This window comes from Drosophila albomicans, chromosome X (assembly GCF_009650485.2).
Source record: "Drosophila albomicans strain 15112-1751.03 chromosome X, ASM965048v2, whole genome shotgun sequence".
In the NCBI taxonomy this organism is placed as follows: Eukaryota; Metazoa; Arthropoda; class Insecta; order Diptera; family Drosophilidae; genus Drosophila; species Drosophila albomicans.
Window position 1 is genome coordinate 22,944,735 of NC_047627.2, and position 15,286 is coordinate 22,960,020.

Genomic DNA, 15,286 nt, shown 5'->3' on the forward strand with positions numbered 1-15,286 from the left:
TGGGAAAAAGGCGTGGGGGAAGCTAAATTAATTTAGCAGCGACAAGTGGAAAAGCCCTGAGAGAGGGGGCGAGGGAGCCAGAGCAAGATAATTAATGCAGAGCCAGACAAACAACGACAACGAAATACAACAAAAAACAAAACCCAAAAACAAAAGCAGGAAAAAAAGGGGTTGCCAGGTTGTTCTTGCTAATGTCGTTTAATATGTGGCAGCAGACAAGTGGAGACAGCGGAGGGAGCAGGGGAGGGGGAACGGAGAGCGGTGCAGGGCTCTATGACAACCGACGATCGGGCTGAAGGTAAAAAGGGGGCACGTGAAAACAAAGCGCAACGTCTTCGAGTCAAAACAAACAGCGAAACAAACAAACGGCAGAAGAGCAGAGACCAAAGACCGGCAAAGAGCGCGAGAGGAGAGTGAGGGAGAGGGAGCGGGGGGCAGGTGGAAGGGGGAACACTTTCCACTTCTGGCAAACAAACGGCGACGTCATCAACAACACACAGAGAGCGAGAGAGCGACAGAAAATGAGAGAGAACCGAGCGCAGGAGTCTAACAGGTAACTGGGAAACGAATCACCCTGTGCTTCGTGTGGCCTGCGACGAACCTCAAGAAAAAGTACAGTCGCCGCTTGAAAGGCGCTGAGTTTTCCACAGCGACGTCTTCGACACGACACGAACTGAGCTGAGAGTTGAGCCTCTCTGCTTGTTGCCTGTTTATAGCCTACGGGTTAGCATGAAAATGTTGTTGTTTTCTTGTTGTTGTCTTGGCCAAATGATGATGATCATCATGCTGGGTACCCGTCGCTTTTCCAGCCTGGTTTTTAAATCGTTTTTCGTCTGTTTATCTGCTGCTGCTGCTTCTACCTCATCGTTGTCTCGTTTTTCCCTCAACTTCATTTTATTTTATGGAAATTTGTTGTTGTTCTCCTCGTAGTAGGAGGACACGCTGGAGAGAGTTTATTGACTTCTAGACTGAACCCAACACGAACGAAAGACTAAAGCAACGAACTCGCCTCCTTCGAGGCGGAGTGGAAGCGAGGGCAAGAGCGAGGGGTTGCAATTTAAATAATTGGGTGAGAACAGAACATGACACTAAACGGAGTGCGCGCATTAATCATCGACGCAATTAAAGTTTCACGCAAGGCTCGCAGGACGAAAGTCATGTCAACGCCTTGTCGAGTGGGCGTGGCAGAGGAGGGAGAGCGGGAGAGGGAGACGTAGGCGCAACAATTGGCAAAATGTGTCGTGATGTCTTTGGATCTTTGGCTCATCTCTCGCTCTCTCGCTTTCTGTCAAATGTCAGAGATCAAAAGGTGGCAGATTCTTCTTTTTTTTGGTGTCTGTTTTGTTGTTGCAACGGGAAAACTCTAAACCAACAACAGATGCAGCAGCAGCAGTTGCATTTGCAGCTGAGTTGCACTTATATATTTTAGTGCGGGATTCTCCCCCCGTCAACTGTGGGAATTCTCTTAGCAAAGAAAATGGGAAACACGCACTTGAGGCTGCTGATGAGCCCAGCACATTGAGCAATTGTAATAAGTGTGAATGCGTTTCAGTCTGTGTCTGTGTGTGTGTGTGGGTTCTGCATGTGCGTGTGAAAAATGATTTGGCAACTGTGTCTGTGCAGAAGGCGTCGCCAGCAATTAAATTGAAACAGCGCGTCACGGGAAAATCAACTGGGAAAATTTTGCCAAGTCTCTGGCTGCAGTTGAACTGAACATTAATATAGCTGTTGCTTTGTCTGCAAGTGGACAACGACGTTTAACTACTTCATTGTGTTGATTTAACAGTTGCAGCTCGAAAGTATGCAACACATAATTTCCGATTACCTAAGAATCGGAAGAGGAGCATTCAAAACAGCGAATACTTTAACCTAAAAATCTGAAAATGAGCATTTCAACAGACTCCGAAAAGTATGCAACATAAATTTGCAAACCTAATCTAGCTGCAACTATTGAATTATTCAAATATCATAAAACGATGCTATGCTGTAAAATGTAGAAAATATATCTCACTTAAATGTCATAAAACTATGGTAGCTGAAAAATGTAAAAAAAACTGCAACTTAAAAACTAAAATGCCGAAAATAAATAATCATATTTGCAATGCCAACGAATTGAATAAAGTAGTTTAAGGTTTGTGTCTTGACTAACTCACCTTCAGAGCACAGAAAATACAGTCTTGGCCGCCGCAAACATGTTGATTGAGACTCCGAAACGAGCGTCGAAAGGCGTCCAAGTGCCACAAGACCTGCAAAGAGTCACAAACCAAAAACAAAGTCAGTAAAGAGAGCTGTGTGTGTGTGTGTGTGTGCTTGTGTTGGGGAAGTTATACATAAAAGAAGAAATATATAGAAATCTCAGTGTGTATAACAAGAGACAATAACCGGTTGCGGGGACGCCATCTTGCCAAAGATCTCAACTACAAAGTTGTCTGCAGTCTGTTGTTGGTTGTTGGGTTGTCTGCTGTTGCGACTCAAGAGAACGATCGCTGGCCAGCAGCACACACAAAAGAGTTGTGGCCGCCGTTTTGTGGCCAAATCGCAAAACCAGTTTTGTCTGCCAAGCAACAAAAGACAGACAACAAAATTGTAGCCAAGTCTCAAATTGTTGCGGGCTACAAAGCTGCACACGATTTTGTGAGTTGAGCTGAGTTAAGCTTGAGTTTGAGTTTTGCTGCCGGCTACCAACTTGGATCTGGCTTTGACTCTGGCTCTGTCTCTGTCGCTGGCTTTAGACGAGCCGGTTTTTTGGGGACCCAAAAGTCGAGAGTCGAAGTCGAAGTCGAGGCATCTTCGATCGCGTCTCGTTTTGTTGTTTTGGCGCAATACTCGCAACAATCTTTTGGCGGTTCAATTTCAATTGGATTCACATAAGCAGCTATAAAAAACAAAACAGTTGTAAAGCTCAGAGTCAGAGTTCAACAGTGACTCAGTGAGTCATGAGCAGCCGAAGGAAACTATCGCCTGATCTGATCTGTGGGGGCTAATTATGCTAAATGAAAGACAATGGAGGTTACGACTTGCCAGAGTTGCCAAAGTTAGATTCAATTACACTTCAAGTAACATTTGAGTCTCAGTGAAAGCCATCAGCTTCATGCTCCCCAAACCCAGCCAAGAGTTGTTCCCTTCACCCGATGTTGTGAGCAACATAACACGCGTCTAATGCCAAAAACTTCCATTAAATTGGAGCACTGCAAACTGCGAACTCTAAACATAACCGGTTCACACACACACACACACACACACACAGAGGGAGAGACTTTTTTTTGGACACCCGAATTGTCCAATAAAAGCGCCACAGCTGCACTCTGGACTCAACTGGACTTGGACTCGAGGGAGCTAAACTAAATTGCCACGAGCCAGCTGCGTGGATTGCCTTCTACTTCTTCTGTTTCAGCTTTTTTAGCTTGTCTGTAATTTGAGCTGGCTGCGAGCTTATCTTAGAAGATTGCTTCCCGAGGAAAGGAAGACTTCTTCTAAGAATGAGGAGGGAACTAAGGCGAAAGAAGATTGCTCTCGAGGAACACTTCTTATAACAAAAGAAAGATGCCTCGCCACAAAATTCGAGCTTGCAACTATGGCGAAAGAAGTTTACTCCTTCGAACAAAAAGTCTATCAACTGTCATTATTTTCTGCACAAGACTCCCCTTCTCCTTTTCCTCCCTCTTGAGCACCTTTCACCCGACTCGATTACGCAGTTTGCTTGCTTTTTTTTGCCTTTCACACTCGTCACTTTGAAGCAGCTTTTGTCTAGGCATTGTTTCTAACACCCACGACTTTCAGATCGCAACTCCAGTTGCAATTGAAGTGAAGAATAATCGAAGTACTACTAAAAGGACTAAAATTTCACATGGATCAATAAAAATCGCAGCAAACAAGATGACAAAGCTCAGTCAATTTTACATTGCATAAACGCAGTAAGTAGTTTGAGATGTGTGCAAAGAATTGAAAGCGGCAAATACAGTTGCTCTCCATTAAGAAAAACCAAAGCCCTGAACTTTTCTTCTATAACAGAGCAACATTAACAGTTGCTTCAAGTGGCAATCTTGCACTGCGTCGAGTTAAATTCTGCAGAAGTATTTCAAAAGGTGAGACGACAACAAATTTACGAAATACCTTGACTGCGGCAAAGAATACAAAACAAGTGGCAATTAGGCAAAATTTATATGTCGGGCGACAATCGATGGAACTATTATCGATTGTTCAAAATTGACTATCGTCAAATATCGATGGCACTTTCGAAACTATCAATGGTTTAAAATTGACTATCGGCGACAATCGATGACACTATCGATACTATCGATGACTCAATATTGACTATAGTCGATTATCGATGGCACTATCGATACCATGGCGCCCACAATCGATAGTTTTCCACCTCAAAGTTGCACTTGCATTTTGATTTGTGTTTAGTTTCTCGACTTGTGCACTTCCGCTGCTCAAAACAACAACTCGAGTGTGGGCGTTGAATCGGAATCGGACTCCGACTTTGTGGAGTGCGTGGGGGCAGCATTCGAGAGTCGACAACCTAAAGTTCAACACCCAAAAGAATACGTAAACCCACATTACAGCGAAACTAAACTAAATTAAACAACGCTCATTAATTGGTTTCGTTTTGACCAATTGAATTGAATTGTGTGTGTGTGTTTGTGTGTGGGCTTAGGGCGAGTAGGCGTTCTTGTGGGTGTGTGGGCGTGGCGAAGCAAAGTCACATTTGGGTAGCAGACACAAGACTTAAGAGGGGGCCACTAAAGGGCAGCGACAGCTTTCCGCACGTGCTAATGATGTGTCTCCATTTTTTGGTCATTTTGTTAACCAAATCGTTTAGCCGTTGTTTCCTCACACACACACACACACTCACGCACACACTTATACATAGATGGCAGCAGCTTTATGGCAACTAATGACTTCCTTTCTTGGCCAGTTAGCATTACCTTTGCGCTGCGTTTCGTTGCGTTGCGCACATGTCAATTTGACATCGATGTGGATTAATTATCTTGTAAATAAGCAAACGAAACAACCAAACAGGAAACAATTTCCCTTTTTCATTCTCCCTCTCCCCTCTCTCTCTCTCTCTGTGTGTGTTTCCTCTTTTGGGCTCCGCATGAGAAATGTGTTTGCATCTGTGTTTCAGTATTTTTTTGAGTCTGCTATTTACTCGACTCGCTAATTAGACAAAGTTAATAGTGAACAATTGACAACTTGTTGCAGCTGCGATTGCAACATTGTTGCATTGATTTGTTGCACTGCCAATGCGGAGAACACAAAAACAAGAAATCTACAGTCAAGTAAGCTCGACTGTTTTAATGAAAGCAGAACAATGCAGCATTAATTGTAAAATATACCGAGGTAATAACCTCAAAAATACTATAAAAAATATACCAGAGACTATTTTTGATATATTTCCATAGTAATATATTCAAAATATACTATAGTGCAAGATATACCAGATTGTCAGCCAGCGTAGTTTAAAAATATACCAAATTCATATACCGAAAAAATACTGCAAATATTGTAAAGGCTATATTTGGTACATTTACATGGTAACATTCAAAATATACTATATGGGGTCAAATATACCAGATTGTGAACTAAAGCAGTACAATAAATACCAAAAATATACCAAGGCCTATATTTGGTATATATATTCAAAATATATCATAGACTGCAAAATATTGTTCTTTACATAATAAAGTTAATTCAGGTTCGTTTTTAAATACTTATTATAATAATAAAAGTGAATTCTCTTCTTTTCAGTTGCCTTTGTAGCAATTTCCTACAAGGTTGTCAAACTCTTCAGTGGCTTCTCCTCTTGAGTTGAACTCTGAACTCTGTTCTTTCGTTCAAAGACTTTGTCATAGAAAATGTTCTTTTTACACGTTGCGTCTTCGGGTTGAGCACATTGCGTAATGCTTACAGAGAAAACGTTAAACAACCGCAAAGCAAAGCAAAGCAAAGCGAATTAACAACAAAAGACTTAGACGACAAACTTGAAAAACAGAAAAGCTGAAAAGTGTCGGACACCCATTTTTTTTTTCTTTTTTTCAATCAGTTTCGTGGTTTCTCGATGTTGCAGTTGTTGTTGCTGAAAAGTCCGAATCTTTGTGAAAGTTGCTGGCATAACGTACACCCCAAATTTCCCTAGCAGCAAGAAAAGTTGGCCAAGAAGAAGAAGAAGCAGCAGAAGCAGAAGAAATCAACACACAAAAATAAAAATTAAGAAGAAATATTTTTGGTCGCTCATAATTTATGCTCAACTCAACCTGTTGCTGAGGCCTCACTTGTTGTCTTTGTTGTTGTTGTTGTTGTTGTTATCGATATTGATCGTGCATGAATTTAAATTTGAATTTGAATTTGATCGCTTCGACTTCGATGCCTGCAGCTCGGCAACTTGCTGCTCATCGCACATCGCACTGCGATTATTTGTCGATGTTGTTAGTGCTTAAGTAGTCTGCCCCCTTCCTACCTCCCTCTACTTCCCCTCCTGCTCGTCGCATCGATTGCCTCAGCTTAATCAATTAGCATAAAAACGTTTCAAAATCCCACTTCAACTTGATAAATTCAAATTCGAAATTCAAATGAAGATTGAAATTGAGATTCGGATTCGGATTTCGAATCCGATTTCAAACACATCTTCTCAATGTGTGTGTGTGTTTTCCCTCTGTTTCCTTCTCTTTGATCCGCTTCCGCGCATTGAAATTGGAAGCAAAAAGCAATTGTTGCGTGTGCGAATGCATGTGTGTGTGTATGCGAGTATGTGTGTGTGTGTGCAAGTGTTAGTGTGTGTGCGTTGACTGACATAATTAAGTTAAAAGGCAAACGCGGAAAATTTAATTAAATGTTAAACGAAGCTCGCGGTGGCGACAAAAGAAATGCGACAAATTTGCAGAGTGCGAGTGGGAGGGAGAAAGACAGAGATAGAGATAGAGAGAGAATTGCATAAGCTGTGTGAGAAACGCAGCTCAAGTGTAGTTTGAAAACACATAAAGACAGCGTATTATTTGGCAAAGTAAAGGAACAGAACAAACAGCTAGAAGTGCAGTCCAGTTAAAGGATCAGCATCAGGAATGGAAACAGAAATAGAGATAGAGATAGAGACAAAGACAGAGGCAGGTAGCTCTCTCTCTCTCTGCCTTCTTCCCTTCTCTATTCTTTCCTTTTGCTGTGTATTATTTGGTCACGCAGCGCAACAGCCGCAATGAAACAGTTCCCATTAATCATTTCCCAGGCTAAGAATTGTCCTTTCCCTTTGTCCGTCTGTCTGTCTAGTGAAAGATGTGGGTTCAAGTTGCAGCTACCCTCACAATGTGTGTGTGTGTGTGTGCTCTGCACTTGTTGTGCACACTCTCACACAGACACACACACACTTGCTTCACAGTCGCTGTTATGCACAGACACTTTCGTTATGTAAGCTCATAACTCGCAATTGCAGACGCTCATTAACTGACCAACACTTCAAGACTGCGAAGACTGAGTGGGAGAGAGGTGGCGCCCTCTGCTGGGCGAAATTGACTCCACTAGCGAGCGGCGGCCTGAGGTGGGGAGCAAGTGTCTACTGTGGCGCCCTCTGCTGGCCGCAAATGACGCGACTAGCGAGCTGCCCTGCAAACTCACGATGACACTTTTCACAGTCTTCGCTACCCCTCATTTGACCCCGCACATAAACAGAGTATGTATGTAACAAGTGCTCGACTTGTCTTCTGTTATGTTTTACTTTGTTTTGTTTTGGGTGTTGTTCATTACATTTCCGGCGCGAGAAAAAGTGTGAGTAACCAAAAAAAAAAAACATTGCTAACAAAACGTTTCGTATGTCGCATCTGTGTGTGTGTGTTTTGTTTTTTTCTCAAGTGGCATGAAAACGACAGATGACATTCCGAACTTGCAACATTAATGGCTAATAATAGTTGCTGCACTTCCACTTGACTGTCAAATTCACAGCTACAAAAAACTCAGTACAGTATTTAATGCTAAATGATGTTGAATAAATGATAAAATAAACTCCAATTCTGACTTTTATCCTGCTCTTGACTTTCCTGGGAATTGTAGAACAAATCTCCCTTTGCTTTCCCACTCTTGTTGTTTTAATTAATTATGTGTTGTGCTTGCCCTTTGCTCTCTCTCCCTCTCACACACAGGTGTGTGTCTATGTGCGGGTGTTTGCCTCCTTCCCCTCCTTCCCCTCCCGCCTCTCCCCACTCGCTGGTCATTCTCCTGAACATGACAATGCAATTAAAGTGCTCGCTCTAAGTTCTCTTCTCTCTCTCTTTTGCTCTTGTTCTGGCTTCTTTTCGGTTCTGTGGCTTCGTCAACTGCATCAGAATTTCGTTTGCTCTCTCTCTCCTTCCCCACTCTTTTGCCTTTGGGCAGCCCACGCAATGACAAACTTGTTGTTGCTGCTGCTCGTAAAAGTTGTAAGTAAAGCGCATAATTGTGACAGTTCATACGAATACACGCTTATGTATAAGTGTGTGTGTGTGTGTGTGTGCGACTATTTGGGCAATGGGAAATGCTTTTTGGCTACTTTATGACTGACACTTTACATTTGGCGGGGGAAGTGCGGGGTACAGTTGAACTCATAAATCAGCAGCGAGCTTCGAGTCAAAACTAAGAAAAGAAAAATGGCAATCTTAAGCTGCGAAAGCTTTCAAAGGAGCTTGAAGTGTAAATATTTGTCTTGTTGTGCATTGAATTTGATATTTTCAATGCCAATTATAAATCGAAAATAAATTGAAAATGTTAAAGTTAAAAGTTATATACTTTTATGCTCATATTTTCAATGAAAATTTAAGTTCAATATTGTAGTTAAATAAAATAATTATGTATATTATAGAAATATAAAAGCAACTAAATTGAAAATCAAGCTGCATTCGACTCAAAATAAACTGGAATTCATATTTCACACTGTTTTTCTTTGCATAGAATCGAATTCGCTTTTTTCTCGCCGTGCTTCTTCTTACCTTGCAGGTCTGAAAGAAGGCGCCAATGTTGTTCTTGTTGTTGTTGTAGACATTATCGCCAATTGTTGCTGGCGAATTCGACGATTGTCGCTGCAGTTGTTGTTGTTGTTGCTGCTGCTGTTGTTGTTGTTGTTGGGCAGAGGCGAGTGGCGCATGCGGCGGCGCCGTTTTAATGGCCACCGTATCCATGTTAATCGAGTATTGATCTTCTTGCTATTGTTGTCTTCTTCTTCGCTTTTTTTTTGCTCAGCACATGTTCGGGCAACGGGGGCGTGGCACGAGAGGGGCAACTTGCTACTTCCGATTCAGTCGGCGAACAATACGAGCAAGCGACAAAGGAAGGAAGCGAGGGTTAAAGAAGACAACCCTTTGCAAACTTCACTTCTTCTTCTTTTTCTTGGCGCAACTGTTGTTGCTGCTCTTCTTCTTCTTTTCTTTAAAAGTTCTAGTTTCAGTTGTTTGGCGTACTTTTTGCACCTGTTTTGCAGAGTCTAGAAGAGTTCATCTCTCTTTTTGTTTTTGCGGACAGCGCAAACATTGTTACGTTTTACACACACACACACACACACACACACGCACACATACACATACACATGTATTGAGTGTCGAGTGCAGTCTTTAGTTTTCGTCTATTCAATTCCAAATTGCCACGCTTGCGATTTGTTTTTGCCTCACACACTTCACTTATAGTATTTATTGTCAGCAGTTTTCAGTTTTCGAATTCACTTGAAAAAAAAACATACACACATAATAAAAGGCACACAGCGCCAGCGCACGAACAACAAATCAAAGCGAACGTGTAAAACAAAAACAACAAACTGTGTTTGTTTGCCGCTGCGCGAGAGAGTGAGAGAGCGAATCAAATGTGTGTTGCGACTGCGCGACTGACAAACGTCCGTTGATCTTGAGAGCGTGCGCAATACTGCGGCTCACGAATTTCCCAGATGCGCGGTCGCTCAGGCGCACTATGCGAAGCTCACAAATTTCCCCTGCCAAAGCGGCAACAGTCTCCAAGAGAGAGCAATGTGTCCCTCCCAAAAGTACCTCACAGAGTTTTTAGTACTTTTCCAGAGCAACGTGTGCACTGGCAAACTGTACCCACGTACATAATTTCCCTGGTTGTTGCCCAAGCTGTGAATGTCGACAATGTGTTGCATACTTTTAAGCTGATTAAAATATGGACAAGTTAGCGAGTCGAGAGCTAACTACAGAAAACTTGCATTATTATTATTAAAATTATTTCTGATTTGATTTTTAGCTAAAGTAAATAGTTTTTAATTTATACTTCAATTCTTGAAAAGGTTACTAGCAAACACAGCAAGACAGCCATGAAAGTGTTTGACGAGCTCGGGATATTTTCAGCAAGAGAGAGAGAGAGCCAAAAAGGGAATTGCTGCTAATGGGAAATTATCTCTCAAGCTCTCGCAAAGTGTTCCCTGCCGCAAATGAACTTTTATGAGCGAACGAGTTGCCACTTTGCTAAAAGTTCGAAAAACCAGAAATGTCTCAGCGGCGAGCTAACAGACGCTTAGCTGCCAGGCTGCCAAGCAAAACAAAATGGCGGCCATTGTGTGCTGTTAAGATCAACATAAGAAATAAGAAGAGAAAAGGTACGAAAACACGTTTACAGACCTAACGAGTTTTGTTGTCGTTGTAGTTCTTTTTGTTGTTGCTGTCTAGATGTTGCTGCTGCTGCTGCTGATGTTGCTGGCTTTCAAAATCAACGTGCAACATAAGCCGAAAAAAGGTAGAAACTCGCGAGCAGCGAGAAAATGAACAAAATATTGTTATTGAGGTTGCGTCAGGGGGGAAAGGGGGGAAGGAGGAAGGGGAGGCAGCAAGCAAAGCAAAGCGAAGTCAAGCAAACAAGCTGCCAAACAGACAAACAAACAACGATTGAAGAGCAAGTGGGAAGTGGCAAGTGGGAAGGGGGAGGAGATGGAAGCTGGGGCTACTTTTGAGGTTCCCCAGCGCGTTCACGGCCAGATCTGATGTTGATGCTGCGACTAAGTTGCTCCTACGGCTGTTCAGAGACTTCGCTTTTTTGTGCCTTTTGTTTTGCTTTGTATTCTTTTTTTGTGTTTTTTTTTTCTGATTTTTTTGCTGTTTCTTTTTTCTGCTGTATTCATGCCACATTAGTTGGCTTGCCTCTTTGTTTTGGGGCCAACTCCTGGGCTCCGTTCGCCGTTCTTTATGTGCCACTTGGGGCAGTCAGGCGCAGCGTCCTCAAATTGCGCGCCAAAAACGCCAAAACCAAAGCCAAGCTGACTTGAGTTCAGCTCTGCAGTTAATCATTGCGCAAGGAAACACAAAAGAAAAAAAACGAAAGACTGTGGCAACAAACTTGCATCTCCTCTAGGCGAGCACGCACAGCAATCACAGCGATCACAGCGATCAACAGTAGCCAGCAAATCCGCTTAGGCAGCTCATCAACAGGCGACTCTCGACCCTGGCATTTTAACTCCCTCCCCTTTCTTCTCTCCCGTCTTCTTCTCTACTCTTTTCTTTGCTTCGTTTTGCCCCCTGCTGAGTGAAGTTGCTTTATGAAACATTTAGCATGACTACAATAAACACTCAGATTAATAACTGGCGAGAGATCTCGATGAGATTTCGAAACTCGATCGGAATCACAAGAATATTTGCGTTGTGTCGCTGTTCTAGGAAATGCTTTGCCTGCTGCCTGCGCTTGCTTCCTGTGCCGCCCACATCCCGATGCGAGAAAGAGAGAGAGAGAGATAGAGAGACCTATACTTACTATACAATGATATATGTATTCATGCGAGTCTAGCCAAATCTTGAGTTTGAGGCTCGAGAGTTTTGCAATCGCGACTGCCAATTCGTCTTGTTGTCAATTATCATAATTTGTTGCAGTTGCTATTGCTGTTGTTGTGTCGTGCCAACAATTTGTGTCAATTACATTGGCATTCTTTCGAGTTGCACAGCAACTGAGATATACAGAAAGAGCGAGTGAGAGAGAGAGAGAGAGAGAGAATTTGCTAATTAAATTGCAATTCGTTCGTGGCAAGCGAACTGCACTTGTCGCTGTCATGCCACGCCCCACTAGCCAGAGCCCAGTGCCAACGCCCTGCCCCCCAAACTCTAGCTACAACTGCCACAGCAACACAGCTGCAACAATTTTGATATCGATTGCAGCGCAAATGTTGCAACACATCATTTGCAATTTTGCATGCCAAATCGCCGCCAAATTCGAAGCCTGTAATAAGCTTTTGCTTTTGCCATTGTTGTAGCTTGCAGCTTGTAGTGTGAAGTGGGCTGACCACGCCTACGAAATTGCTTAAACTTTCCTCTTTTTAAGCAGCGCTAATAGAAGGGTTTTCCAATAAAGTCAGCTTCAGTTATAACTACTGACCATACAATTAATATTAAAGAATAAAGTAGCAAATACAAATATTGCACTTAATTGCCAACTCATTAATGCAAGCATTATTAGTAAAAAAGCATTTTCCAATGCAGTAAGTTTTAGTTATCAACTAATGATAATGCATTTAAAGCAATTGCAAATTGTGATCAATAATAAAATATTGCACTTAATTGCCAACTCATTAATGCAAGCTTCATTTGTTGAAAAGGATTTTCCCATGAAGAACATATTAACTTTTAACTACTGATATTGCATGCATTTAAAGCAATTCCAATTTGTGATCATTAATAAAATATTGCACTTAATTGCCAACTCATTAATGCAAGCATCATTTGTAAAAAAAAGGATTTTCCAATACAGTAAGTTTTAGTTATCAACTACTGATATTGCATGCATTTAAAGCAATTGCAATTTGTGATCAATAATAAAATATTGCACTTAATTGCAAACTCATCAATTCAATCATCATATGGTAAATAAAATTTTCCAATGCAGTAAGTTTAATTTCCATATATATTAACTATAAATAATGCATGAGATTAAAGCAATTGCAATTTGTGTTCATTAATTAAATAACAAATTAAAATATTGCATTTAATTGCCAACTCATTAGCTCAATAATAAGACGCAATTGTGTGCTGATTAAAACAGTTCAACTTCACATCTATTATATACAATCAATAGCAAGATTTATTCAAATATAACGAATGTCTTAAATCGATTAAGCCTGCATCAAAATGCAATTTATTTTAATTGCAAATAAACGAAAACAAAAAAGCAGCGATCGATATTGAATGTAATTAAGTGTAAGAGGATTTTCAGCTGTTTTCAGCGGAATGACAGCAGCTGAAGAAGGGGATGGGGAAAGGGGGAAAGATGCAGCAGGCAGGTGCCACTTAAGGCAGCCAATGGTCAAGCTCAAGCTCAAGCTGAAGCTCAATTGCAAGCTTAGAACTGTTGCAACAGACAGCACAATTTATGCGCACAAATTAACAGGAGAAACATGCAACTGATGGAGAAGAAGGGGAAGAGGAAGCAGAGAGGAGCGAGAGGCAATCAAATGACTGCCACATAAATTTATGAGCATCGCGTCTGCCGAATCTGTTGTTGGACTGTTGGAGCACTTGGAGCTGTCACTGAACGTGCGGGACACGGCGCGTGCTGCAACTTGAGGCAGCTGTGGCATCAACAACGAGTCGCCGTGGCAAGCGACTTCAGCCAGCTGAAGGAGCACAACGAGCTAAACATCATCAAAATTGATGGCGACCAGGAAAAGGAACGAAACTGGTTTACTTCTCTTTCACTTCACTTCACTTCCACACACACACACACACACTTATGTTGCATGTTGTCAGTTGTTGTTGTGGATGTTGCAAGTTGCCTTCGAAGTCCTGGCTAAATTTAGCACGAGCTCAGCTCGCAGCTTGCAGCTCAAAAAAGGGCTTAAGCCAATGGCCAAGACGAGAGCTGCCATTGCCAACTACCAAAAATAGTTGTGGACTTTGAACACAATGCGAGCTTAGCTCATTGTTGTTGTTCTTTGTTTGTTTTGCGCGCCATTTTCCAGCTGCAACTGCAAACGAAGAACTCTTCTTCTGTCTCTCTCTCTCGACTTTACAACATCAGCAGAGGCAATCATGAAACATTTAAGTTGCTGAAACTTTCCACTTCCCTCAATCAGGAAACATTCAATTCGCTTATTTTTATGTCTAATTTAATTTCAAGCAAAGTTGCTTATAATTAAACCAACTTGCAAAGAAGTAAAATATCTCATCAAAAAGATAATGCAAAAGTTTCGTAGTAAAGCATAACTTTCTAATGCCACTTTTTAAATCATTCTCAACTGCGATTCAAAAATTTAACTTTATCTAAAAATTTCATAATTGTTACTTGTCAATTAGAAATCAAGGAAGCTACAACTAATATATATCAAATTAATATACCAAAAAAATTACTAAAGTTGTAAAAATTAAAATTTAGAAAACAAGAAAGCAAAACAAAACTGATACTAAAGGTTAAAAATTAAAAGGTACTTCTTAATTAGAAATCAAGAAAGCTACAGCTATATATGTTAAGAGCAAAGCATAAGAATGTAAATTATTCGCTGAAATCGTGGGTGGCAAAGCTACAGAGATGCTTGATTGCAAGTGATGAGCTGTCAATCAGTCAGTCAGTCAATCAGACTTTGCCTTGAGACATTTAAACATTTCGTTAATAAACTGAATATGCACAAGCATCGATCAATGATCAGCGAGAGAGCTTCAATTATTCAAATCAGTCGAGAAATGTGTTAAGAAGTGATCAAGCGAGCATAAGCCTATCTCATTTTAATTAATGCCCAAGCTTATAAATGGAATATATTTGGAGTGGATAGAAATCTCTCCATATTTAGTGGCTGAGAGTGGAAACTAGTCTAATCACATATTACGAATTCGATTCGTTTCCAAACTCTTTCTCTTTTCGTTTCCCTGTGGACTTCTCTCTCTGGAATGGAACTTTGTTTGTTGGCTTGTTATCTTGTTCGCAACTGCTTCGTTTGCTTTGCTTTGTTTGTTTGTTTGTCTTGCGCGTGCAGAGAAAACTGTACCAAGATCAACAACATTGACAGCAGGAGTGTGTGCAACACGTTGTGGCTGAGACTGAGAGCATATTGCACCCGCAGAGCAGTCAAGTGAGTTTAGCTTAGCTGCTCACTAGCTCAGTTAGTTAGTTGCTTAGTCAATTGATGCACAGCAGCAGCGCACTCCAGAGACAACGACAACAACGACAACATCGACAACGACAACAATTAACAACAGCAATCGAGGAGCAACTCTGCATCCTGTCCTCTCCTCATCCAAGCAAGAATCGCAGTTGTCATTATCGTGGCAACAACAATGATGGCAAATTTATGTTTGCCTCGTGCCCAAGTCATAAGAGGAAAAACCACTCGACGCTCAGATAACTTGCA

At 41.4% G+C, this 15,286-nt stretch overlaps 1 protein-coding gene across 2 annotated transcripts in view; it reads right to left on the bottom strand.

The window, feature by feature from the left end:
* The window catches only part of LOC117577816 (uncharacterized), a 64,967-nt gene that overhangs the window by 16,377 nt on the left and 33,304 nt on the right, over positions 1-15,286 (bottom strand). The window contains exons 1-2 of one of the 2 annotated variants that reach the window (XM_052003506.1): positions 8,955-9,520; positions 2,154-2,246 (exon numbers count right to left, since the gene is read on the bottom strand). In XM_052003506.1, coding sequence (XP_051859466.1) covers positions 2,154-2,246; positions 8,955-9,143 — 282 coding nt within the window. In that variant the 5' untranslated portion in view covers positions 9,144-9,520. Of the gene's footprint in view, positions 1-2,153; positions 2,247-8,954; positions 9,521-15,286 lie in introns of those variants that run through there. The other variant, XM_052003483.1, reaches the window with a different exon arrangement.